Source organism: Hylobates moloch, unplaced genomic scaffold (genome assembly GCF_009828535.3).
Source record: "Hylobates moloch isolate HMO894 unplaced genomic scaffold, HMol_V3 SCAFFOLD_4, whole genome shotgun sequence".
Classification (NCBI taxonomy): Eukaryota; Metazoa; Chordata; class Mammalia; order Primates; family Hylobatidae; genus Hylobates; species Hylobates moloch.
Window position 1 is genome coordinate 113,625,457 of NW_026652279.1, and position 26,973 is coordinate 113,652,429.

Genomic DNA, 26,973 nt, shown 5'->3' on the forward strand with positions numbered 1-26,973 from the left:
CATCATATAATATTACATGCAAAAAACAAAACGTCAAATTATATAACACAATGTGGGTTTTTTGCTTTTTAAAAAGTACATGCATTTACAGATGTACACAAAAGTCTGGAAGCAATATAATCAAAATCTTTGCAGTGGCTCCCCAAGGAATAGGATTATGAGTGATTTCATTTTCTCCTTTATAGCTGAATTTTCCAAACTTCCTGCAAGGAGCACATATGACACTTTGCAAAGTGCCTGGCTTGTAATAAGAATTCAACACACGTTAGCTACTAAAATTCAAGACATATAACAGATATCACTTAAAGTGATAAACGTCCAAACTAGAAAATCAATCCTTCCTTTGTCTTTTCCTACAGAAAACATTTTGTCAGAATTTCTCTTTGAGTGAATCTTTAGCTATGGAAGCAGGAGGGCTTTTAAGGCTGAGGTGTGAATGAGAACAGAGTGAGGGATGACATATGAGAGGGCACGACTCCTTTAGTTGTGCCAGTTCTGGTTTGATAGCCGAGGGGAGGGTGGATTTACAAAGACTTAGAAAAAGGGAAAAAAAGAGAATGTGAGAGGAAGACATATTTGGCTGCAGCATTCAAAAGGTGTCATATATTTTATTTCTTGCTTGCATATACTGTTACTTCTATTAGCAGAAACTAACATTAACAAAGTAAAGACTCCAATCTCTCTGGGATGTAAAGCCCAGGATAGAACCAGGATAGAATCTGAGCACTAAAACACACGCAGTCTTTTTTTTTTTGAGATGGAGTTTCGCTCTTGTTGCCCAGGCTGGAATGCAGTGGTGTGATCTTGGCTCACCACAACCTCCAACTCCTGGGTTCAGGCAATTCTCCTGCCTCAGCCTCCCAAGTAGCTGGGATTAGAGGCATGCGCCACCACACCCGGCTAATTTTTTTATTTTTAGTAGAGACAGGGTTTCCCCATGTTGGTCAGGCTGGTCTCGAACTCCCGACCTCAGGTGATCCGCCCACCTCAGCCTCCCAAAGTGCTGGGATTACAGGTGTGAGCCACCGCACCTGGCCAACACACAGTCTTGAGATCTGTACTCTGTGCAACACCAGTCTGTATAAAGCAGATGGAAGGGCAGGCGCAGTGGCTCACGCCTGTAATCCCAGTACTTTGGGAGGCCAAGGCAAGCAGATCACCTAAGGTCAGGAGTTCGAGACCAGCCTGGTGAAACCCCATCTCTACTAAAAGTACAAACTTTAGCTGGGCGTGGTGGCAGGGGCCTGTAATCCCAGCTACTCAGGAGTCTGAGGCAGGAGAATTGCTTGAACCCAGAAGGCAGAGGTTGCAGTGAGACGAGATCTCACCGTTGCACTACAGCCTGGGTGACAAGAGGGAAACTCGGTCTAAAAAAAAAAACGAAAGTAATAATAAATAAATAAAGCAGACAGAGAAGGGTGGCATGGATCTCATTATTTAAATGCGTCCTGTAGTTAAACCTGTTGGGAAGTGAATTCCTGCTTTGTCTGCAGGGATGAATGAGAAGGACGACTCTGAACTGCCCACCTGGACAAGAGCAACGATGATGACACAGACAGTTTAGAATTCCAAGGTCAAGAAGACTGAGGCCAGACCAGAGCTGGCTCTGGGGCCAAGATGGACACAGTGGGAAAGAATGAAGAGAAAAGACAAAAATACAATCTTTTGGAAAACAGGCCTGAAATTAAGAGAGGAAGGTTTTTGTTTGTTTTCTTTTCCTTTTTAAAGGAGGACTCTTTTGCCTGATATCTGTAGAAAACTGTATTTCTGAGAGAGCGGAAGGAAGGCAGAAGCAGAAGATACCGTCAATAGCCACCAGGATGGCCGTCTGTCCTTTCATCTCGTGGTCTGTCATAGCGTCACTGACGTCGCTAGAAATGGTTAAACCGTTGCGCCTCAGCCACTCACGGTTTCCAATCAGCACAGAGAAGGTCTGGGGGACTGCATCTATTCAAAAGAGGCTGTGGTTATTTCTAAATGGTCCAATTTCACTGTGAACTAAAAATCATGCAATCCTTTTAACAGCAAAATATCCTTTTAACCATTCTGAAAAACTGTAACCTTGTAAGCACCTCTCGTGACAGCATCCTTTAGGACAAGGAAAAAAAAAGTAAAATTAATGTGTAGGACGTGTGGGTATGAATTAAGATGGGGCATTAATAGTACATGCTATATGGGGAGAAATGGTATAAACGTATTAAACATAAGGCAATGTCCGTCTTTGTCTTAGAAGTATCCACTGATTCTTTTTCTGCAGGGATTAGAAGCACTTAGGTATTTGCCCAGCACACAAAGCAAGTGTTGACTACATTCATTACCGCTTGGTATCAATAACCCCAGGTGAATCAACAAATAATCAGACACATCTACATGAAACGTTTAAAACTGTAACTCCCGAGGCTAATGCACCTCTCACCTGTCACTTTCTAACAGCGTGTGCTGCTAGCTGAGGTGTCACTGCACGGCCAGGCTCTGGAAGCTCTCATGGAAAGGCCATCCTGGGGTTTTAAAGGCTGGAAGGTGGTGGATGGCTTCTAACCACACAATCTAAGTCACAATTTCACTACCAACACTTAGGAAAAACACTGGTCACAGGTTTTGAGTGTTTTCCACCCTTTATTCTGGTGGCTGGCAAGCTACCTGGAGAATAAGAAAGGCCATTCTTCAAAAGCAGCTGTCCCTCCAAGCAGTGTCCCTTCCTGGCTTGGGCAGACATTTCCCTCTGCTTTCCCTGACTTTTTCTGCCTGCTTTGTAAATACCAGAATTCTACCACACAGAATGGAAACAGGAAGAACAAAAGTGGAATTCCCATCTGCCTACTCTGTAGCTTATGAGAAGCAAGACTGATACAGGATAAGAAAGAGGAGAATCAAAATCATGGGTCAGCTAAACAATGCTCTGTGAATTTAAGGCAGCCATAAGCAACAAAATTTAGATGCACCCAAGAACATGAGAGAAACTTTCCTGGGTGTGGGGAGGCAGGCTTGGGTGCCTTAGCCATGAACCGCCTGCCACACAGCAGAGGCAATCACTGCTGGGCGTGGTGCTCTCTGTGGTTTGACCCACCTCTACTTTTAACCAGCTGCAGAGACAAAGGCCAGCAATACCTTTTTCTGCGGGAAGGCTGCCAGCCTCATTCAGGTGACTGGCCGGTGCACTCAAAGGGCGCTCACTGTGGGCCAGGATGCCTTCCACGTTGCTGACTTTGCACCCAATTCCACAGCCTGGCACTGCCTGGAAGTCCGTGCAGTATCCCAAGGTCTCTGTTCCAAGTTCCTGGGAAGGTAGAAAGAGAGGAAGAGGAACCTGTAAGCCAAGAGGGGTGAAGTGAGAGGGAGGGGTAGGTAGGACAGGGACACAGGGTGAAGGTGGCAAGAGAGCAAAGGAAAGCGGGAACTGAGAGAAAGGAGGGGAGGGAGGTGGAACGGATAGGAAAGGTTAAGATAGTGACTAGTAACTTGTAATTATTTCTCCCTACTTTGGTAAAGATATTATAGCTGTAAGTTGAATGAGACTAAATAGCCTAAAACCTTTCCCTGGGTGGGTGCCTCATGACAGTGAACAGGTTACCGACTGGAAAGGAAAAAGGCAATTCATATCAAACACCTCAAATTAAAGAGGAGTGCAGGTGCCAAAGAGAGGGAGATGTGAATTTTATGTTGCAAATAATTTCATAAAAACAATGGAATAAGTAGTGTTAACAAAGCTCTTTGAGGCTATCAAGAGATAATTGCCTGTGTATCAGACCCTGGAGGAGGAGGGGACAAGGTGGCAGGGGAAAGGAATGGCTGGGGTTTCTAGATTGCCCATCCTCCCCCAGGCTGTGAGCTCCCAAAGGGTAGAGTTCACATCCCACTCCTGTTGTTCTCCTGAGCCTGACGCCTGGTGATGTTCAGCAAATGCCTGTGACACCGACCTCACTTTACGACAACCTAGAACTGTGGCGAGGGCTGACTGTGAGCCCTCATCTCCACTTGCTGCAGAGGAGCCTTCTAAGCGGTTTTCCAGACCACACAACAAATAAAGGATGACTGAGGGCGAGGAAGATTCTCCCTGAAATGTCAGAAGGGTAAGGTGTGAAAGAGTGGGCCGTCTGACCCTACATGAAGGACAAAACTAGAAATGAGGTTTCTGGAAGAGCCCCTGACCAGGAAGAGTTGTCAATTGTTTTTCAAGGCAACGATATCACCTTCTACATATACTGCTAACAGTATTGCTCAGACAGTTTAAAAGTTGTCAGGGCAATATTCTGTGTGACACGTTCTGCTGCCCCTATATTCAGACTGAAATTAAGAGAAAACAAAATAGAACCTTTCATGTAGAGAGACCAAAAGAGGGCAATGCTTCTCCACGAAGTGCCAAGAACCTGCTGGACGCTCTGGCTCACCTCTGCTGGTTCCTCTCTCTCCTAGGTGCTCCTAGGGGAGATTTCTCCCTTCCACCCCAGTACTCCCATTTTATGTCTGTGTCCCCTTGCACTAAGCACAAAGCACTGAGTTTCCAGACTGCCCGTACTCCCCAAGGCTGTGAGCTCCCAAAGGGTAGAGTTCACATCCCACTCCTGTTCTCCTGAGCCTGGCGCCTGGTGATGTTCAGCAAATGCCTGTGACACTGAACTCACTTTGTGATAACCTGGAACTGTGGCAACGGCTGACTGTGAGCCCTATCTCCGCCTGCTGCAGAGGGGCCTTCTAAGTGGTTTTCCAGACCACACAGCGAAGCCCTCCTCGAGGGCAGCTAGGAGAGAAGGACATGGAGAGGAATAAAGGAGCACTGGCGGGGAGGGTAGGGCCACGCCCAGGTCCACGTACCTCTTTACAGTATTTGGTGACTGCCACGCCCAAGGGGTGTTCACTGCTGGCCTCCGCAGTCCCCACCACAGCCAGAACCTTCCTGAGGGGCAGCGTGGCCACGTCCCCCAGCAGGAGCACCCGCATGACCCTGGGGACGCCATGGGTAATGGTGCCAGTCTTGTCAAACATCACAGTCTTTATCTGCCAAAAACAATCACAACTCGGTGACCACAATACAGACGGAGGGGCTTCTGTAGTCACAGTCCTGAGGCAGAACTTCATCCAACGTGCCTCAGACAGGAAACAAGACACCTGCACAGCTTCCTAATGTGATCCTCTGTTGTTCAATCTCAGGGTTCAACAACTCCCACCGCAAAGAAACTGTTTCCCTATGTGTCCAGTCAAACCAGCCACACTGAGGCTTGACCTTGACCAGACAAAGCCAGAAACCCTCAGTCGGCTGTACAGGAGATGGCACAGCACTGTCCCTCAGACAGACACCATCCACAGACTTCCTCACGTCAGGTCAGGAGTCAGGACCCTGAGGGACACCTGCCTCCCTGTTCACTGCCATCCGCCGAGCCCAACCACAGCTTCCTCTTGCCTGCCTAAGTGCAAAAGCTACTGGGAATAGAGTCTTCACACTCTGAGTTCAAGAAAGGAAAGGACTATTCTATGGCCATAACGACAAGCAAACCCCCAAGAGCCAGCTTTAAGTTGGTCACACTTGGTCAATGGCAGTCTGCAGAGTCCCCACACCTCTGGGCTCAGATATGGGCAGCAGCTACATGCAGGTACCTGCACTTCCATAACCAGGCCCAGCTGAGCCCTGAGCCCTGCTTCTGAAAGTCCAGTAATCCCTGAAGTGTATAATTCGAACCCATTTAAGGCCAGCAGGTTGCTCTTCTCAGACCATGTCCCACAAGCAGGGTTCTCCCTTACAAGCAAACAATAATTCAGCTTTTTGTTTCTGATGCTGAGTGGTGGCCTTCCTTCAACACACTTAACTCATCTTCCTTCAGGGATTCTTGCCAGCTTTCAGTGCAACCTTAACTCTGCAGCCAGAATGATCTTCCCAACACACGATCTGGTCACATCACATGGGTATGCCATCCCCCACATGGCTTCTAGGCTAACGTTCAGAACCCTTTACTAAATCTTCAGCCTTTGGATTCTGGCCCCTCCCTCAACGGCCTTATCTCTAGTTCCTCTCTCTCAATGATTTTCTTCCAGTTCCTCATTTGCTCATTCAACAGGTAACTTCTGAATGCACTCGATGTCTCAGGCTAGATGCTGGGGATACCGCAGGGAGGGGAAGTTCCACCTCCGCAGGTCCTTTCCACCTGCTGTCCCCATTTTGGAACACTCTTCCCCAGCTCCATTGTCCAGCTCTCACTCAACAGTAAGGTCTCAGATGAACGTTCGCATTCGCTTCCCTGACCACCTGCAGTACCCTCATCCCTGAGTCCAGCACCCCAAGTCTAGGATTGGCCCCTGTTCAAGTGTCCCCAGGGCATCAAGCACCACCAGTCAATACTCAGTATCTCGTAATACTCAGTCAGCTTTGCTATTTACTTTTTCACTGTTTGTCTTTCCCCCTAACCTGGTGGGTACCTTGGCGGCTGGAAACCATGACCATCGCCAGAAACCAGTGCAGGGCCCACATGCAGTGAGTGCCCAGCAAATGCTGATTAAATAGGTGAAAGTGTGGAAGGCCAGAGGTTGGTAAGTTGGGCAAAAAGAAGACTCTTCACAAACACCGTCACTCACTCTTCACTCCCCAGGGTCACAGGACCCACCACTAATCCCACAGATGTCACGGTGGGGCTTTTGTTCTGGAGCCTGGCTACCTGGGTGTGAATCCCAGCTCTGCCTCTGGTTAGCTGCAGGCCTTTGGTCAAGTTACCTAATCTCCTCCTGCTGCAGTTTCCTCATCTGTAAAATGGGAATGATAAGCACCTACCACACAGAGTTGTTAATGCAATTAAATCAAGTAATGTTGATAAAGCGTTTCATTATATGACTGGTGGCCACTCTGTTGCTACTGTTGTTATTCCCAGTTACACTTGACTTCCTATTCTACGTAATTAACACTGCTGCCTTGAGTGGCTCTCAGGCTTTTCTCTCAATGTGAAATAGTAAACAGATACTACTTTCATCTCTCAGGATGGGGAAAGCCATGGTACAGGCTGACCTTGTGTGCCATCTCCAGGGGCTTGCCTCCCTTGATGAGGATGCCGTTCTGCGCGGCCACCCCGGTGCCCACCATGACGGCCGTGGGCGTGGCCAGCCCCAGGGAGCAGGGGCAGGCAATGCACAGCACCGTGATGGACGTCTGGAACGCAAACCGGATGATCACCTCTGTCTGGGAGATGTGCTTGTTGGGGTTCTGAAAACGGGACAGAGTCAGAGGCAGGTTGAGAGTTCAATAAGGAAGCTCCCAGAACTCTAATCACATAAAGACATTTCAGGGGGCACTGGGCACAAAGTGACGAACTTGGGTTTCGGAAACAGATGGTATTCTGCACTGCTCTGCCATCATAGAGAACATGTTACTGCTCTCCACATCCCAGCTATCCAACTTCATCCTACAGGTTTCCCTCAAAGAGGCATTACAGGAGCAGAGTCAAATAAAAGCCCGTGACAGGGGAAGCAGACTCTGGAGATGGACCATACAGATCCAGATCCTGGTTTCCTCATACACAAAATGGAGATGATAATGCATAGCTCATAAATTGTGGTAAGGACTGAATGAGGCAATACACATATAAACACATAAATATACACAGTACATAACACCTGGCATAGGAGCGGCATCTAAGAAACTAACTATTATCGTTATTTTTCTCATCATTAGGAAAGCTTAAAAAGTGGTATTCTAAGGTGATAATCATATAAATGAGAAAAGATGCAAGGATATTTATCACAGTGTTTTGTTTTGTTTTTGTAATCACAAAAAATGGAAACAACCAATAGGGGATTGGTTAATTAAATTGTAGGTGTGGTGTATATAATGGGATACGAGGCAACTGTTGGAATGATGTATATCTACACTTACTGATATGGAAAGGTACCAGCAGCATTGCAAAATTAAAAAGCAAGTACAAAATGGCATGTGCTGGGATTTATTCATGCAAAAATCTCTGCCCGTATCTGAATATAGCATTTCAACAATACTGGAAAGGTATCCACCAATGTGCAAAAAAATTACTTCTAGGGATATGATTTGGAGGTATCTTTATTTTCTTCTCTGTATTTTTCACTACTTTTTCTTTGTAACCCAAAACAAACAAAATATGATCTACGTTCCAGATACTTGGCATTATTTGTATTCTGAGAGCCTGAATTATCTCAGTTTATTTTTTAAAATGGCTGGTGGTTATGGAGTATAATCAAGAGAGACTATGTTCGCTTACTTATAGTAAACAGCACAGTTGTCTAAGGTAAGGCTATGGACCACAACCTCTTTAGCTTCCATCTACATTTTATTATTTCACTCTGAAAGGCAGGATTCTAAAATAAGATATATTATTAAAGGGGTCTTTTAATTTTCATAGAAACAGTTATATTTAGGTAGAGGGATATATTGTTTAAGATTTTTAGAGATAAAGATTATGTAATCTTTTTTAAAAACACACTAATTCTTGTCAAAGTCACACCTGGCATTCTGATAGGACTGGGTGGACTTCTGGAAGTTACCATGAGCCCTTCTCTACAATGACTTTTGTACAGCAGAGAGATGACAGTATCTTAAAGGAACATGCAGTACCTCGTTTGCCAGCATCCTCCCTGATATCGCAGATAAAAACAAAAGAAGCCAAGTAAGATGGAAAGGCATGGAACAGCAGAAAGCCACAGATTCTAACTTGTTTAGGACTGAGTCTTCCCATGGCCACATGCCAATGCACTGCTCTCCCGAAAAAGCCGAAATTGTAGGCAGTCAGGTGCCATGGATAGCCACTGGCACATTCTACGCATATATCTGTAAGTTACTTTTAAGAGCACTAAGGTTCCTTAGATGTCAGAAAGTGTTTAACTTGAACATCTTTCAATTTAAGATGGGAAATTTGAGGGAGAAAATGACATCCTAGTAAATGACATGTGTCCTGAGAATATTTGATATACTTTTAATTATGTGCAGAATTTTTTTTAAAAGAAAAAATTATCCATTCCATGTTTGTACTTTTTGCTATGCTGCCCAGGCTGGAGTGCAGTGGCTATTCACAGGCACGATCATGGCACACTACAGCCTCAAACTCCTGGACCCAAACGATCCTCTGCCTTAGCCTCCCAAATAGCTGAGTCTACAGGTGCATAATTACACCCAGTTTGGTTTCTTATTCTATGGCTCTATGGTATAACAAGCACTAGATTGGGCTAGGAATAAGATAAGGTAAAAACATTGTTCCGCTCATTGTGCCATTACCAAATACTGTTCTAAGTGTGCCATTAGCTTTTTAAGTACATTATCAAGGTTTCAACCTCAGTGCTACTGACATTTGGGGCCAGATAATTCTTTGTTGTAGGGACCTGTGATGTGCCTTGTAGGATGTTTAGCAGCATCCCCCCAGTCACAAAAACCAAAAATGTTATAGCTCCCAACTGAGAATCACAGATGTAATACAGCTTTTACTCCTCAAGCAGATATGTTTTTTGAGGGGTGGCCTGTATTTTCCTTTCTTTTTCTGAGGTTTAATAAAACTATATTTCCTAAGATAGCGTTCTTCAACCACTTCTTTAAACTCAGAAATGTATATTCCATTGCCTCACACACAATGTTTAGTAAATATTTAATTATTATAAAAAGCTATTCACACCTGGGTGCAGTGGCTCACACCTGAAATCCCAGCACTTTAGGAGGCCAAGACAGGCAGATCACCTGAGGTCAGGAGTTTGAAGCCAGCCTGACTAATATGGTGAAACCTCATCTTTACTAAAAATACAAAAATTAGCTGGGCGTGGTGGTGTGTGCCTGTAGTCCCAGCTACTCGGGAGGCTGAGACAGGAGAATTGCTTGAACCTGGGAGGCAGAGGGTGCAGTGAGCCGAGATCAAGCCACTGTACTCCAGCCTGGGCAACAGAGGGAGACTCCATCTCAAATGAATAAATAAATAAATACATAAGAAAACATAAAAAGCTATTTACATTACTTGGGAAGCTGGGAGGTCAAAGATGGTACTCGTAAATATATACATCAAAAGATATTTTTCTTAAAATGTGTTAAATAATATTACCATGCCATTGACATTTAAAGTGAACTATTTTCTATGATGTATGCCTCATAACCTCAAAAAGGACCAATAATACATATTGTAAATGCTTCAAGCATTACAACTGAGCACCAATTGGTGTCTGTGAAAATTATCTAAGTAGAATGCAAAGGAGATCTTTAACAGAGAACTGCAGAAGGAGAGTGACTGTTTATCCTACTCTGGCTTAGATTTTGCTGTCAATTAGAGACGCAAGCAAATAAAATGTAATGAATAATTAAAGCCCAGTGAATCTAAGATATGAAAGAATAGGATCAATGTCAGTAGATTATTTAAAACACAACCACCATACAGCCCAAGGCGTTCAACTTACAGGAAAGTATTTCTGAACAACACCAAAATCGATAAAACCGATTACAATCCATACCACCAGCGTCAAAGTTGACATGATGATGATAAATGGGACGAAATATCCACTAAACCGGTCAGCCAGTTGCTGAATGGGTGCCTATGAAAATAAAACACCAAGACCACGGGAAATTACAACCTATGAAGAAATAAAACACCACAAGCATGGATAAGGATTGGGATAATCTCTTTCATTTAACCACATTTACTAATCAATCTCTACTCAATAAAACTGTCTGATTTCCCAGAACTCTTCACATAATTTCTAAAACAAGAAAGATGAAGTTAGTTTTAAAAATTTCTTCATTACCTTTGACATCTGAGCCTCTTCCACCAGTTTCACAATCTGAGCCAAAGTGGTGTCATTGCCCACGTGGGTGGCTTTAATGAGCACAGAGCCATGTGCATTTATAGACCCCGCAATTACAGTGCTTCCGGGTTTCTTAGTGACTGGCATGGCTTCTCCTAGACGTAGGAAAGAGACAACCGTCACTTGCTCAGACCCATCCGGCACTCATGTGACCTGACAGCTGCTATGATATCTGCCTGAGGGAACATGAAACAAGCCATCTCACCCGTGATGAGGGACTCATCAGCCATGGTATTGCCTTCCAGGACTTTCCCGTCCACTGGAAACTTTCCCCCAGGGACCACCTTGACGATATCACCCCGCTGCACCAGCTCCATGGGGACTTGCTCCTCCCTGCAACAAACGCCACTCATCACTCACATGGCTACTGATTCGGTCACCGGGTCAGGTTCTAGGCCAGCTGTCATACTAGTTACACTATATTTGCTTACACTGAGCAACGGTATTCATTTGATCTGTTCATTTACAGATATTTATCATGCAGCTGCTGAATACCAGGCATTGTTCTAGGCACTGGTGATACAGCTGTGAATGGCACGGCAAAGGCCCTACTACCTCATGAAGACAAGTTCTGGGGTGGAAATGGACAACAAGCAAGATAGAATCAGGTATTAAATATTAATAAGTGCTGTGATGAAAATAAACCAGGATAATGTGACTGGAGGGCTTCTTAGAGTGGCAGAGGGAGGAGGAGACATGGAAGGGCTTCTCTGGGAAGGTAACATTTAAGCTGAGACCTGCATGCCAAGAAGGTCCAACACACAGGGAAAGGAAGTTCACGGAGAGAAAACAACTGACACAAAGGTTTAAGACAGGCAGGAAGGCTGCGTCTGAGAAACAGCAAGAAAGCAAGCATGACTGGCAGGAAGTAAGTGACGTGCAAGTTGAGGTCCGAGAAGCAGATTCCTGATCATGCCGGGTCTCCTGGGGCAGAGCATGGGTTTTGGATGTAAGGCTTTTAGCAGGAAAGTGACACAATCTGATTCACATTTGAGTGATCTCTTTGGCTGCTGCATGAGAACGGGCTGTAGGGGTGATCACAGGAGTGAGGGGGAGAGTCAGGCTGTTGCAGCAGCCCAAGCAGAAGATGGAAGTAACCTGGACTGCAGAGAGAGGGAGAAGAAATACACAGCATATTCTTAAATCACGTGTTAACAAGATGTGAAAATGCACTAAATGTGAGGGTAAAGAAAGGAATCAAAGATGAGCTCCAAATTTTCATTTTGAGGAACTGGGTGGACAGAGAAACCGTTTAATGAGATGGAGATGATTATGGAAAAGCAGCTAAGGGAGGGTGAGGGAAGAGAAGGGGAAGGGATGGAGAGAAATGGTTCATTTTGACATGTCGGGTTTGAGATGCCTATTTGATTTCCACGTAGAAATATCAACTAGGGAGCTGAAAATATGAATCTGAAGTGGAAAGAAGAGGTCAGAGGCAGAGAACAAACCTGAGAGCTGTCACATGTAGATGGCATTTAAAGCCATGAGATCATGTAAGCATCCCTAGGAGTGTACGGGGAAAACACAGAAGGGGTCCTAGAACTCATCCCCGAGACACTCCACTATCTGAAAGCTGAGCAGAAGCTGAACGACCAGTCAGTGACACAGGAGGAAAATGAGAGTGGGGATGAGGAGGAGGAGGAGGGAGCACCCATCCAACTGCACCAAACACTGCACAAGTAGTTCCACAGGGGCAAATATATGTAAAATTCATCACACTCTACACGTAGGGTTTATGTGTTGCAGTGAATGTGAGTTACACATTGAAAAAAGAAAAAAATCAAAGAAACAGACAAGGGGGAAATACTGGTGAGAGACTGAAATGAGGACTTAACACAAGCAATGCTGGATTGGGGTATATGGAAATTATTTGATGGCACTGGCCAAACCAAGTTCAGAAACTGGCAAAGGCAGAGGCTCAACTAGAATGGGCTGAGAGAGCACGCGGTGAGAAGGCAAAGACAACAGTGAAAGTTACGTTTTTAAAGAAGGCTTGTTGTGAAGGAACAGAAAAATAGAGCAGTAGAAGGGAGGGTGGATTAAAGTGGGGATTGTGTCTTGTACATACATGTGAACTGTGCGCTAGTGGGACATGTCCTGCAGAGACAGAGATGCTGTGGGGGAGAGAGAAGAAGATGGCAGGAACAGAGACAAAGCCAGAGGGAGGGCACCCACGGCCCAGGGCCAGCTTCAGCAGCAGCTCACTAAAAGTATGGCATGGGCCCAACAGAATTAATTGTATAGGTAATACTGGCTCATGAGCAAATGGTCAACAAGCCAGAAGAGCACGCATGGAAAGCAAGCAAGGTTCTGAGGTTATTTTACACCTTCCTTTCATTCTACAAAGACTACATTTAAACTATCACAGGGACAAAAGCCATCTTACTTACTTGGGAAGGAGAAATAGACATTTACTGAGTGCTAGGAACTGTGCTAGATTTTTACATGTTTTACCTCACTGAATCTTCCCAGACACATACAAGGTGAGTCTTATTACCCCCATTTCAGCAAAACCTGAAGATGTCTTAAAAAGGCAAAAAATTGAACATACATGCCCACTTACTTAAATGTTGCTACGTGCAAATATATAAAACTTAGTAACTACCATATGCAGGAAGGTATGTTAAATATTTGCATCAATATTTTCCTTTGTAAAAATTGTTCAGGAACAGTCTCTGTGCTATGAGGATTCAAGGCTTGTGTGGCTACTTCCCAGGATTATGAGAGATCCTTAGTATGGCACCTGTACACAGCAAGTGCCCAATGAATGCTGGTGATTTTTATTATCACCTAATTGACATTTTCATATTGATTGGCCTCTTGTGTACTAGGCACCAGTGTAGGCTGGGGTTACAAACAGGACAGAGTAGAGCCTTCCTCTCAGGAGGTTTATAGCCTCATAACTAAAAGCAGACACACAGATGGACAGTTAAGACATATACAGAAAGTTCAATCATGGCAACCAAAATAAATGGAGCACTGAAAACGAGACTTTCAAAGACTGAAGTCTTTAGTGCTGGGAGTATACCTGTGTAAATCTGTTTGGTGGCTGAGTGAGCCAGGAGAAGGGAAGGATCTCGACAACCCAAGAATATTCTCTGCTTATTTTTAAAGTCCTCCAGCGATGGAGAAGTCCAGGCTCAACACTGCCCTTGAGGCCTCCTCTGTACAACCTGGAGGATTTATCATCCCACAGAGGTCTCCACATGGCCTGAGAAGCCCAAGTCGGGAGGAGGAGTTCCTGCATTCAATTTAGAAATGAAAGACCCCAAGAACTAAAGGTCAGACTCTCCTCCAGCAGAACCTAATCACTAAGTTTTAAAATGTCCACTTCTGTAAGGAGACTTAAAATTGGCACGAAGGTACAATTGGGTGTCTTTCTAAGAAATCTTTAGTAATGCTAATCTCTGTTAAATCTAACTTTGAATTTCTCCTTTGATCTAAATTAACCACATCTTTCTAACTCTAAGCAGCTTATGAGGAATAGTCCTTTATGGGAGTCAATGTGGCTCCTTCTGGTGAATCTCAATAGCATGTATTCTTCAGAAGCTACTATTCTTCTCCAAGTGCTGAGAGACAGGGGCCCTCTTAATTAAAAGACAGTGGTTTGTTTCATAGCACTTCATCTTTAAGAGTTTCTGCCAGGAATCTGTTTACTTCACTTGTCTCCTCTCTTCTACTCCCCTTCCTCATTAAACACAAGTTAAGAAAACAAGGAAAAAACATAGCATTATGGTCACTGGTCTAGATATGATTTGTAATTTGTTTACCCATCAGTTATAAAAAAAAAAAAAAACAGAAAATTTCAATGTGGGAGACTGGGGATGGGGCTGTGCGAGCCTTTTAATACCAAGCACATGCATGCATGTGTACAGTATGTTTCTTTAACATCCGACAGCAGTTTCATTCCCATTAGTGAGTATCTCAGCACCCGCCATGTTTACATCCCAGGGCGGCTGAGGCACAGAGTGCTCTGAGAGCACTGAGGAGCCACAGCTGAGCCAGGCCTGGGGAATCAGGAGAGACTTCTGGAGGATGCAACTTCCATGCTGAGCCCTGAAGGCAAGGAGCCAGGCAAAGGATAAGGAAGAAGGGAGTTCAGAGGGAAGGAAGGATGTCTGCAGAGGTCTGCAGATAGAGGCAGCCCCTTCCTGGGACCTGCCAGTGGTGCAGGGCAGCTGGGGCACAACGCAGGGGATGGCAAGACAGGCTGGGCTCAACAGGCATGCAGGCAGATGCCGGGCCTCAATGCCACGTTAGGAAGGTGGTGTTGATCCTAAGAACAGTAGGCAGCCATTGAAGGATTTTCCAATACAGAGTAATATGATCAATTTGTGCTTTCAGAAAGATCACTGGTTTGAATGTGGAAAAATACTGGACAGATACCTGGCTGCAAGCAGTATGAAGAGACAGCTGCGGTGCTTTAGGGGCAAGGCCACGGTGGCCTGTACCAGCATGGTGCCAGTGGATGATGCCCCTAGAGACGGAGGTGCTAGAACCATAAGGATGGAGTGTAGATGTGTGAATGAGGGCAGGGAGGCATTGTAGAGGACACACTTGGAGCTGGCATGAGGGTGTCTTTCCCTGAGACAGACAGGCAGGGGAATATTTTTGGGGAAAAAGTGGGGGAAGGTGAAGAAGAATACAGATAGGCCGAGTCTGAGCCTGTACCAGCCACCCAAGAAAAACGTTCCCACCAGCAGGTAGTCTCTGGGACCTAGACGTAGGTTTGAGAATGAGCTTCCCACGGCTATTAACCAAAGACATGGGAAAGTGAGACGTCCCAGTGACGGTGTGTAACACACAAAGACAGAGGCACTACCACCAGAACCCCAAGGACCATCCACAAGGGATAAGGAGAGAAGAAAGCCCATGGAGACTAAGCAGCAGCAGCAGCAAGGGAAGAAACTACAGTGTGCCAGACGGATCGCACCTGCAAACGCTGCCAGCACCCAAGACTTGGAGTAAAGAGAAAGCACAAGTGTCCCCAGCAAAGGGATGGTCAGAGGAAGAGGCCCAAGCCTCAGTGAAAGAAGGCAGTTATGCGAGAACCTCTGGGGGCCTTCAGATGTTGCCATGGACCAAAGGCACAGGCAGAGGCCCAGACGCGGGAGGGCCCTGTGGGAGGCAGAGTCACTGGGAGACCAGTGCCCAGTGCAACTCAAAGCACAGAATGGTTGAGCTCAGGAGAGGCCCAGACTGCGGCAATCCAGGCGGCAGTGGGTGCAACCTTGGCCTGGGACAGAGGGGTGGGCCCAGGGTGTGCTGTCAGGAGGCAAGTAGGAATGACCACACCCAAACTGTAAGCCAAAGGCAGAATGAACTCTGGTCTTCTGGTCCCTAGCTTAATAATGTCCTGTCATGTTGCATGGTAGTAGTCAGGCCGTGTGTTACCAGCCAAAAAATGAATCGGCATTCTTGGAGAAGAACTGAGTTATGACAGATGCTGCACGCACTCCGTGGGCACTACGGACGGCAGATGCCTTCTCCTCCTGTTCAGATCCCTGGAATAGTTCCAAGCAACTGCAGTCAGTGCCATCAGAGGTGCCTCAAACTGTACCGAAGACCCTAACAAGGCGAGTCAGAGGAAACGTGAGTCAAAACCAACACAGCTGCCAGCAGCTTGGCTCCCCGTCTGAACGTTTTCACTTCTCAGAAACTTTCATGCAATTAATTTATAAGAAAAAAGAAAGAAGAAGCCAAGGCATGTGACTACTGCAGACCCATGGCACACCAGAGCCCAGCATGCCAGGTGCCGTCACACAGGGTCCTGTCTGGGGGCAGCATAGCACAGTGGCTGAGGGGGGCTCTGTGCCTCCAGGGGTCCAATCCCAGCTCTGCTGCCTGCCTGTCATGGACTCTGGGGATATTACTCCACCTCACTGCACTTGGCTCTTCCTGAGGAAAGCTGGGATGATGACAGTGCTGCCTCAAGGAACAGCTATAGAGTGGAACTAGACGATCTGTGGCAAGTGCTGGGGAGTGAGCCTAGAACACCAGAAGGACTCAAATCTCAGTTGCCATTCCTACAATTGCGATGATCATTTAAAAGACAGCATCCAGAACAAAACCAGTGCCACCACGCGGCAGCCAGCCTGCGCCTCATGAACACTCATGCATCCGTGTGGCCCCAGTCAGTTCCTCTACTCACCTGGGGCGTGCCCAGGGCCAGCTGCATCAGCCCTGCAGACCCCATGGGGAAGCAAGGAGTCTGTCTCAGCCTTCACGCCCAGGCCTCCAGGACACAGCTAGGGCAGGCTGGCTCCAGCAACAGTGTGATACATGGGCAAAGGCACGCAGGGGAGGGGCAAGGCACAATGCCTCTGACAATGGGAGTGGTTAGTCTGCATGACAGCGGAGGATAAGAATCAGAGACACCAAAAACCACTGAGAAAACCAACAGAGAAAGGTTCCCGGGTAGAGGCATAGGAGGAGACGCCTCTCCCACCAATGGGGCAGGAGTGGAAGGTGCCACGGAGGAGGCTAGCTGTGCAGGCTAAGGGACAGGGAACTGGAGGGTTTCTATCTGAATGCTTCTCCTTCCAGTAGTCCGAAGCGAGATCACAGGCTAATAGAAAATGGTGGGACCAGGGAGAGATTTTAGGAATACGAAGGAGGGCTGAAATAACCATTGCCTAGAATATAAAAAAGAAGCTAACCCCAAGGAAATACAGAAGCCTTAATTAGCAAAAATTTCCATATTATTAAATATGCATTAAGAGTCAGTGTGTGTAAAGGTTAAGAAAATAGACTCTGGATCCACCAGCCTGGGTTACATCCCAATTCCATTACTGAATACCTGTGTGACCTTGGGCCAGTTGCTTAGCCTCTCTGAACCTCAGCTTCCTCATCTGTAAATTAAGAGTAATAATAGTCCCTTCCTCAGAAAGTTTCCATCTTTGGTTAGATTAAATACAAAGAGATTAGAATAGTGTCTAGCAAACAATAAATGCAACAAAAGTTTCCAAGAATAATAATAATAATTATTTTTAATATCAGGCAACCTTATGAGGAAGATAAATTTCTCCTTCAATTTTTATTCTTTAGCAAGTTGAAGTCCTTATCTCTCTGCCTGTCTGAATCTGTATCTTACTAGGAAGGCCTAGTTCATACTCTATGTTCTCTGTTAAGTTTCCCTTGACCACCACTAGCCTTCCTCTTCTTAATTCCTGCAATACTAATCATCTACGCCTCCCATGTGCCATTTGGCACACACACACCACCTACAAATCTTGTTTGTTTTATAGTTCAATGCCTTGCTTTTGTAGCTGGATTGAGAGGGGTGATCTGTGTCTCTGCCCACACTCACAAGGTCTACTGCAGTGTCAATACAACATGGGCATCTGATGCAGCTCACACAGGTTGACAGATACCAACCCCAAAGACATTTGATAACCATAACCCACCTGATGATTAAACTGTCCTCACCAAGGGTCACAACGGTGGCTTCTGTGGCTTGGAGAGACATGAGTTTGGCCAGGGCTTCTGAGGTTTTGCTCTAGGAAATAACCAGAATGTGAAATGAGAGCTATCGAAAGCAGACCTGTCCAAAGCCAGCCTGAGAGTCACAAGCGTGGTGTTAGAGACAGCTGGTGTGAGAGACAGCCGCATGGCACGATAAAAAGCTCTGCAGGTGGGCGTTACTTGCTATCCACCACACACGGCCACGTGTGTCACTTCCACACTGATGCACAGCGCCTGTGCCACCAAGGTCTGGGAATTATATTTCAGACTGGAAACAAACATCAATCTTCCCACTGACCATTTTCTTTTAGGTTCAATCTAATTTCTTTTAGGGCCTGAGTTCCATTCGCTTCATTCTCTTATAAGATATGTTTCAGTGTTGGGGACAATGGAGGGTGTTAAAAATGGCATGACCTTGAGGAGGATGTATGGATTTCTAGACCAACTATATACTCAGTTTTGCACTAAGAGACAATGTAGGCTCTGACCTGAAGGCCAGGGTTCTTTAGTTTACACAATACACCTGAACGATGGTTTTAATAATTAACCAGATTAGCTAGGATTTCATAAGTAGTGATCAATTTGGAGATTAGTGACTAGAGCACCTTAATTATATGGAGGTTTCCTATTTCTTTAAGTCTGTCTCTATGCTGTGTATAATTAGTAATTCTAAACATGGTGTTCAGAGCAAGTGAGATTTGTTTACCGAAGGAGCAGCTCTTTTCTGAACCCAAAGCTGCTGTTACCTTTGCCAAGTGTTCCAGCCACCGCCCCAGAGCAATGAACACGAAGAGCATGGGGGGTGTGTCGAAGAATGTCACAGGGCTCCTCTCTGCCTTCTCGGCCACAGCAACCACCAGGATGACCAGAGAATAGACATAAGCAATGCTCGTGGCCAGGACAATGAGCACATCCATGTTGGCTGACCCGTGTCTCAGAGATTTGTAGGCCTGAACGTAGAAGTACCACCCGCCGAGGAGCTGAAAGACAAGGACAGTGAAAGCTGCCAGCAAGTAGGGAGGAGAGTTCAATGAGCGACACAGGGCCGAGGGCCCTTGGGATGGCAAAGCCTCTAGCTTTGTGCATAGTCTTGACATTACTTCTTCCTCTGTGATGGGCGTTTATGAAATGTACTTTCCAATTCAGAGGACTACTGTGCACAGGAATGGATGACCAAGAGCATGTGAGACTTTTAAAACCCACTGCATACAACACAAATGTCCGCTAATAAGAGAATGGTAAAATGTTGGGGAAAACAAATCATGACTCATTTATACTGTAGACAGTACAAGGCATTCCATTCCCTAAAGAGAATGGGCTCTATCTATAAGCCAGTGGCATAAAAGATGTCTAGTACATGGTTAAGTGAAAAAGCCAGTTGCACATCAATCTATCTCGTATGATCCCATTTCAGTTAAAAAAGTCTGTATCTGTATTACACAAACATACACACACACACAAGTGTGCATTTTCTCTATATAAAGATTTGGAGAGATTCATGCCCAAATGCCCAACTATTAATATCACCATAGCAACACTGGGGAATGAGACTGGGCGGGACGCAGAATGTGATTAGTGAAAGGGCATCTTCCCCTTTTCTTCTTATACTTCAGTATGTTTTGAATTGTTAATTAGTGTACATTACACTTATAATCAAACAAAATATAGAAAAACACCAATTCAGGCTGGGTGCAGTGGCTCACACCTGTCATCTCAGTGCTTTGGGAGACTGAGGTTGGAGGACTGCTGGAGGCCAGGAGTTTGAAACCAACCGGGGCACAGAGCAAGACCCTGTCTAGCCAGGCATGGTGGCAGGCACTTGTGGTCCTAGCTACTCAGGAGGCTGAGGTGGGAGGTTCGCTTGAGCCCAGGAGTTCAAGACTACAGTGAGCTATGATCACATCACTGAACTCCAGCCTGGGTGACAGGGTGAGATCCTGTCTCGAAAAAAAAAAAAAAAAATTCCAGCCTACCAATGCTTGCCCCCAAATAGCCCCTAAACATTCCAATATTAGGACAGGGATTTAGTTTTCTATTCCAAAATACACACATAGAGGGCACACTTCCCACCAGACACACAGCTAGTTCCTTAATATCACCACCAAAGCAGACGTTTCATGCCTTTCTCTTTTAAATTATAACTACCTCAAAGATAAGGACCATATCTCCACCTTTTAAGATAGAACACTCAAGAGTGGTATGGGCTCAAGGATGATCCAGTTGTTGCTTCCAACAATGAACATAAATTAACCTAAACAATATGCAAATTGGAGACACAGAGTTCACCACACCTTGCAGCAAGGAGGCTGCTATTCCAGGGACAGTTCTGATCACTTGCAATCAACTGAAACTGACAGTGAAACCAGGCCCTTAGTAGTCCCCCACACTGGAGGGCCCCCAAGCCCCACCTACTAGTCATAAGAGAGAAAAAAAGCAGCAACTGCCTACATGGGGCAGGAAAGCTGCAATAAAGTGCCATTTAAACCAAGCTAAAGCGCTGTTTGCGCTTACCGGGCAGAATATCTGAGGGCCACACACAGCATGGAGGGAAGAGGTCTGCCCATCTTTCTCATACATACCTGGACAAAGGTACACAAGATAAAGAAGATGAGATTTAGAATGGACAGTCCTGGAATGATGTTGTGGTCCAGGACCATGGACTGGTGGGGCTCATTCCTGGGTATCAGCATATAGATCATTAAGGCCATGACAGGGATGCCAAACACCAGGCTGCACAGGAAAGACTTCTTCCACCTGGAAAGCAAATGCAACAACACAGATATATCAGATACTGCTTGTCACCTAGATTACAAGCCACTCCCCTCCTGAGGACACAGTTTAAGACCTGCCTTTGTCACGTCTGGGACAGACCACCAAGGGTTAAAATGAACGTAAGAACTCTCTCTCTCTGACACTGGCCATCTGAGGGAGCATCTAGAGGTCTAAACATCACTACAAGGAGGTTCCAGAGATGTTGAGCCCAGCCCCTGCCTTCACATACTGTGGTTACCTCCAATTCACAGGTGAGGCAAGTGAGGCCCCAAAGCTGAGAATCTAGCCCCAAAGGGGCCTACCATCCTCAGCCTATGGTTGCCTATAGCTCTCTTTTCAAAATGCAATCTTATACAGACCCCCAAAGAAAAAAATAGATAAAAGCAGTATTTTATTAGTATAAACTTATACATTCAATCTTTAAACAATTATTTAAAATAAAGTCCGTGAGAACAGTGATCATTGGCTGTCTCAATGAACACCATAGTTTGGAATCGGGGGTCATGGCCGACAGCTGTGGTCTCATGTTAGCTGCAGCATCCATGAAATTCCAACCGAGTGGTTGTGGAACCTCAAATGCACCTAAAACATGATATGAAAACCACTGGCCTGTGAGGCTGAAGTCTTAGGCTGTTGGACTGCTACCCAAGAACCAGACTCCCAACTGGCTGTCCAGATGCCTTCCTGCAAGCTCCTCCTGTGCCCCAGACATGCCTACTGAACCAAGCCACAGCAGTCCCCGAGGATACCCGCCACCAATTCCACCAGCCAAGCAAACTTCCACTCATTCGTTGAGGCTCAGATCTTATGTCCCCTGCTTGGAGTTTTCCTAGACCTTCCAGAATCTGGCAGAGCCATTGATTTCATTGCTCACTCACTCTTTCTCAGCCAGACTATGGGCCCCTCCAAGACAGGGAAGGTATTTATCCCCAGCACCTAGCACATTGCTCTGCACACAACAGCAGCCTTTATGGTGCTGAATGAGTAAGTGGCCATCTGAAACAATGAATGATCTCAGGTCTCCCACTCCTGGGCCATTTTCTTTCTACTCAGCCATTATGCCTGTCCTCAAATTCTAGTTCTAGAACCCATGCAAATAAAGTCTGAACATTGTCAAAGGAAAAAAATCTACACTCTCTCCCTCCCTCCCAATTTAAGTGCTGTCCAATCTGTTAGCCAAAGGTGGTTAAACTGAAATTCCTTAAAAATTAAAAATTCATTTCCACAGTCACACTAGCTGCATTTGAAGTGCTCACTAGCTACATGTGACTAGCGGCTATCACACTGGGCAGTGCAGATACAGAAGACTGCCATCATTCCAGAACTTCTTTTGGACAGCACTGTTTTAGAGGGTTCACATTACAAGGGTAAAGGCAGCTAATCCAGGAGGAAGGCACCATGGGAAGACAGAACCAGCAGGCAGAGTTGGGCCCAGGTAGAGGAAGGGACTTAGATGAGAGCTACAGTTTATCTTTTGTGTTCTACCTACTGCTTTATTTCCATCTTGTGGTCCAAGTGATGAGCGTTGGGGTTTCTCTGGGCCAGGGAAGCATGAAAGCCAATTTCCTTGTCATTAAAAAGAGAGGGGTGGGGAAAAAGGAGGAAGGTACTTGGTTAAAACATGCATTGGTAGAGAGCACTTTTCAGCTTTGGAAATTAGAAAGTGAATCTAAAAGTGCCTCAGAAGACTTTGTGGGTTTTCTGCTCACAACTTCTTTACCCAATAGCCCTACAAACCCTGTGCAGAAGTTCAGCACTTCTGGGAAGACAGCTTCCCCAGACCCCAAAGCTGAGCAGTGCTGACTTATAATTTATACTCAGCATTTTTGAGTGAAGGAATCTCAAATACCTAATGGTCGGAAACCTTCATTCCATGTATGAGGAAACAGAAGGTCGGAGAGGATAAATACCTTGCCCAAAGCCCCAGCCCTCTCAGAAGAGCTGGACCCAGAGCTCCAGCCTCCAGCTCCCAGCCCAGGCTTCTTGCCACTGCGGCAGAACTCGGCTCCTTCAGCATCTGGAAGCACAGCTTCCGCTGTGCCCCAAGAGTCGACACCACAATCTTGTGCTTTGCTCACAGTTTAACTCAAGCGCTTTGTCACCATGTTCATCTGACCACTATATCTCTGATACTCTTTATGAATACACACAGGAAAAACTGCCAGGAATGCTCTTGTCTGGTAGCACAATTAAGAGAAGGGCCCCAGAACTCTGGTGCTGGGACTTTTACACAAAAATTAAAAATTGGGGTAGGAGGAAGAGCAGCTGAGACTGTCTAAAGACAAATCCTTTTACAACTAATACCAGCCTAATTATATTAGCAAAAAATGGCCCAGAGATGCAAGAATAGAGGATAGACATTAGCAATATTTCCCAAAAAAAGGTCAGCATGGATGCCACACCACACTTAGCAGGCTGGGTAGGGTAGAAGCAAGTGAGATATCAGAAATCAAAAAGGGTTGGCCGGGCGCAGTGGCTCACACCTGTAATCCCAGCACTTTGGGAGGCCAAGGCAGGTGGATCACCTGAGGTCAGGAGTTAGAGACCAGCCTGACAAACATGGTGAAACCCCATCTCTACTAAAAATACAAAAATTAGCCAGGTGTGGTGGTGCATACCTGTAATCCCAGCTACTCGGGAGGCTGAGGCAGGAGAATTGCTTGAACCCGGGAGGCAGAGCTTGCAGTGAGCTGAGACCATGCCACTGCACTCCAGCCTGGGCAACAAGAGCAAAACTCCATCTCAAAAAAAAAAAAGAAAGAGAAAGAGAAATCAGAAATGGTGACTAAGCCGTGTTCAAAGGCACCACGTGGGACTCTCCTTGATGCTGACTGCATCAGTCTGATGTCTGAGCCTCATCAATGCCATATCACTACTGTTCTTTAAGATTTGTGGTGTACTAGACTCACAAAGGTCACTGAGCTTGGAAGCACAAGACCTGGGTTTGAGCACCAGTTCTGCTGTCCATGAGCTGGGTATTGTGAGTAAACTTACTTAACCTCTCTGAGCATCTTTCCTCAGCTGATAAAAAAGCTATGCTGTCTGCCTCCAAGGGTGGGGCCCTGGACCATCAGCAGCATGATCATTTCCATGTCAAAAAGCTCTCCCGGGGCTACGCACAGTGGCTCACACCTGTAATACCACCACTTTGGGAGGCCAAGGCAGATGGATCACCTGACGTCAGGAGTTCTAGACCAGCCTGGAAAACATGATGAAACCCCATCTCTACTAAAAATACAAAAATTAGCCAGGCATGGTGGCAGGTGCCTGTAATCCCAGCTACTCGGGGAACCGAGGCAGGAGAATCGCTTGAACCCGGGAGGCAGAGGTTGCAGTGAGCCGAGATCGTGCCATCACACTCCAGCCTGGGGGACAAGAGCGAGACCATGTCTCAAAAAACAAACAAACAAACAAAAATTCTCCAAGGCCGGGCACAGTGGCTCACGCCTGTAATCCTAGCACTTTGGGAAGCTGAGGCAGGTGGATCACCTGAGATCAGGAGTTTGAGACCAGCCTGGCCAACATGGTGAAATGCCATCTCTAGTAAAAATACAAAAATTAGTCAGGCGTGGCGCTGCACGCCTGTAGTCCCAGCTACTTGGGAGACTGAGGTAGGAGAATCTCTTGAACCTGGGAGGCGGAGGGTGCAGTGAGCCAAAATCATGCCACTGCACTCCAGCCTGGGAAACAGAGTGAGACTCTGTCAAAAAAAGAAAAAAAAAAAAAAAAGCTCTCCCAGGCCACATAACAGACAGCATCTCTCTTTAAACACACACACACACACACACACACACACACACACACACACACACACACACACACACACACACACACACACACACACACACACACACACACACACAGAAAATTCAGGATACTACATTAAGCCTGCTATAAGAGGCTTCATTTCATAAGCAATTTTATAACATGTAGTTCCCACTAAACTTAATTTATCCTTACTAGCTGTTACAAGTTAATCTTGTTCAGTTTTGACTGCCTTAACCCATTCAGATCACCACTGATGCTCATTCTCTTATAGTCTAGTATTGTATAAAATGTAAAAAGGAAATGGCATGTCTGTGGACAAACTGGGAAGGGAGTAAGAGGCAGGGCATGCATGAAAATTCTCACTGATTTTCCAAAGCAGAAGCGGCCAAGCTCTCCATAACAAGAATGGCCTGGCACAGTGGCAAAATGTGGTATCATTTTTTCCAAGGCCAACGTTCCTTTGCTCTACAGATACTTGGTTTGGGCAAAGATCACATTTAAAAATTACAATTAGGCACTTTAACCCTATGTACAGGGTATCTTGACAATATTGATGTTTCTTAGGGAATATCTAAAATTAAAACAATAATAATGTGTTTTCCTCATCTTTCTCTTACCCATTCACTGATATCCTCCCTCAGATGATTTACTATTTACATACCTTCAGTTTATTTTAAATGACTGATCTTATTTCCATGGGAAAAGTTGAAGAATTTTGGTTATTTTCATTTTTTCTTAGCTATATTTTCTCATTTTTCTTCACTGATTATATATTACTGTTTTTAAAAAGGTGAATACAATTTTTTAATGAATAACTTACCTCAATAATTTTGATAATATCCCGTGGACCGATAATTTCCGGGTCAAACTTAACAAGGGCTTTGCTGGTGGCAAGGGCAACGGAAGCATAAGTGATGCCATTTGTCCTCGTGAGTTTGGACTCTATGTTGTGGACACAGGACGCGCAGGTCATCCCTGTGATCTGCAACACAGGATGGCAAGAATCCCACAGACCCAGGATCAAGGCGAGCCTGTGAAAGGCAGTCCGGGGAGTCTGGGTAACAGGCAGCCACGAGTCTTTCCCTCCTCAGCACTGCTCTCAAGACCCTGGACTCCACCTCCAAACCCCACGTGTGAGATTCTCAACGTTCCTCCAGCAGCTTCAGGGACTAAACAGTGGCTCTTCCCCAAAACAGGTACAAGAGACAGCCAATCATGAAGCAGATGGCAACAGACCAAGGCTTGACTTCCGGTTCTGATATGGATGGGCTTTTATAAGCCCCTCTCCACTGTCTGTTACCTCACTGGCAAAGCCGGGATACTAACGCCTGTATGGGGATGTGCACCTCTGTGAAACTCGCTGCACTCCTGAAATACTCTCCGTAATCCTGACTGTTGCTGGCATGCAGTCTGCAGCTGCTGCTAGCGGCCTCCCTATTTTAGTGCTCTGCTGGCTCCAAGGGTGATGATGTTAATATTAACAGGAGAAAAGTGGCTGATGCAGGAGATGTAATCGAAGGTGGTCCTAAGGTACAAACAGGGTGTTGACAAGTGAAGGGAAGGACACTACCAGAAGGAGAGCTCGAAAAAGACGAAAGGCAGGATAGCATGAGGTATTCAGGCAAACATCAAAAGCCAGGCTTCTCTGAACACAGGATGCCCGAGGGAAAGGAGGGAAGGCTACAGGGTTAGGTGGGTCCACAGCCTGAAGGCTCTCGAGAAGCCAACTAAAGTGTTGCTAAGCTAGCACCTGATGCAAAGTCACTGAGGGGTAATGAGCAGTGGAATGATGTGACTGGAGCTGCATGCTGAAATTCGCATCAGTGATCCCAGAATAAATACAAAAAGAGCCAAGGGTCCCATCTGGAATTAGGGAGGAAGAAGAGGGGAGCTCATCTGTAATCAGAATGCATTCAACCTGGCCCAAGACCCAAGGAAAAAATGGGAATGCAAGGACCAACAGGCAAACTTAGGAGCTCATCTGTTGGCAGGTGACTGCCAACAGAATTTTAAAAATCAAGTCTCCAAATATTTCAATGGTACTTCTCTGCTCTCCTTTTGTTTTTATAACAACAACAATAATAGGTAGCATTTATTGTGCACTTGCAACATGGCTGGTGCTGTCCTAGACATTGTGCTGCTCACACCAAACCTAAGAGGTAAGTCTCAAAACCGCAGTACTGAGAG

At 45.7% G+C, this 26,973-nt stretch overlaps 1 protein-coding gene across 6 annotated transcripts in view; it reads right to left on the reverse strand.

Annotated features, from left to right (window-relative positions):
* ATP7B (ATPase copper transporting beta) overlaps positions 1-26,973 on the reverse strand; it is a 164,980-nt gene that overhangs the window by 84,776 nt on the left and 53,231 nt on the right. For all 6 annotated transcript variants that reach the window (XM_058437915.1, XM_058437914.1, XM_058437911.1 and 3 more), the window contains 12 exons: positions 25,607-25,768; positions 22,508-22,584; positions 20,826-21,000; positions 18,993-19,226; positions 18,189-18,280; positions 10,988-11,115; positions 10,723-10,877; positions 10,378-10,512; positions 6,989-7,183; positions 4,813-4,995; positions 3,109-3,277; positions 1,804-1,947 (listed from right to left, as the gene is read on the reverse strand). In XM_058437915.1, the coding sequence (XP_058293898.1) occupies positions 1,804-1,947; positions 3,109-3,277; positions 4,813-4,995; positions 6,989-7,183; positions 10,378-10,512; positions 10,723-10,877; positions 10,988-11,115; positions 18,189-18,280; positions 18,993-19,226; positions 20,826-21,000; positions 22,508-22,584; positions 25,607-25,768 (1,849 nt within the window). The remainder of the gene's footprint in view (positions 1-1,803; positions 1,948-3,108; positions 3,278-4,812; positions 4,996-6,988; positions 7,184-10,377; positions 10,513-10,722; positions 10,878-10,987; positions 11,116-18,188; positions 18,281-18,992; positions 19,227-20,825; positions 21,001-22,507; positions 22,585-25,606; positions 25,769-26,973) is intronic.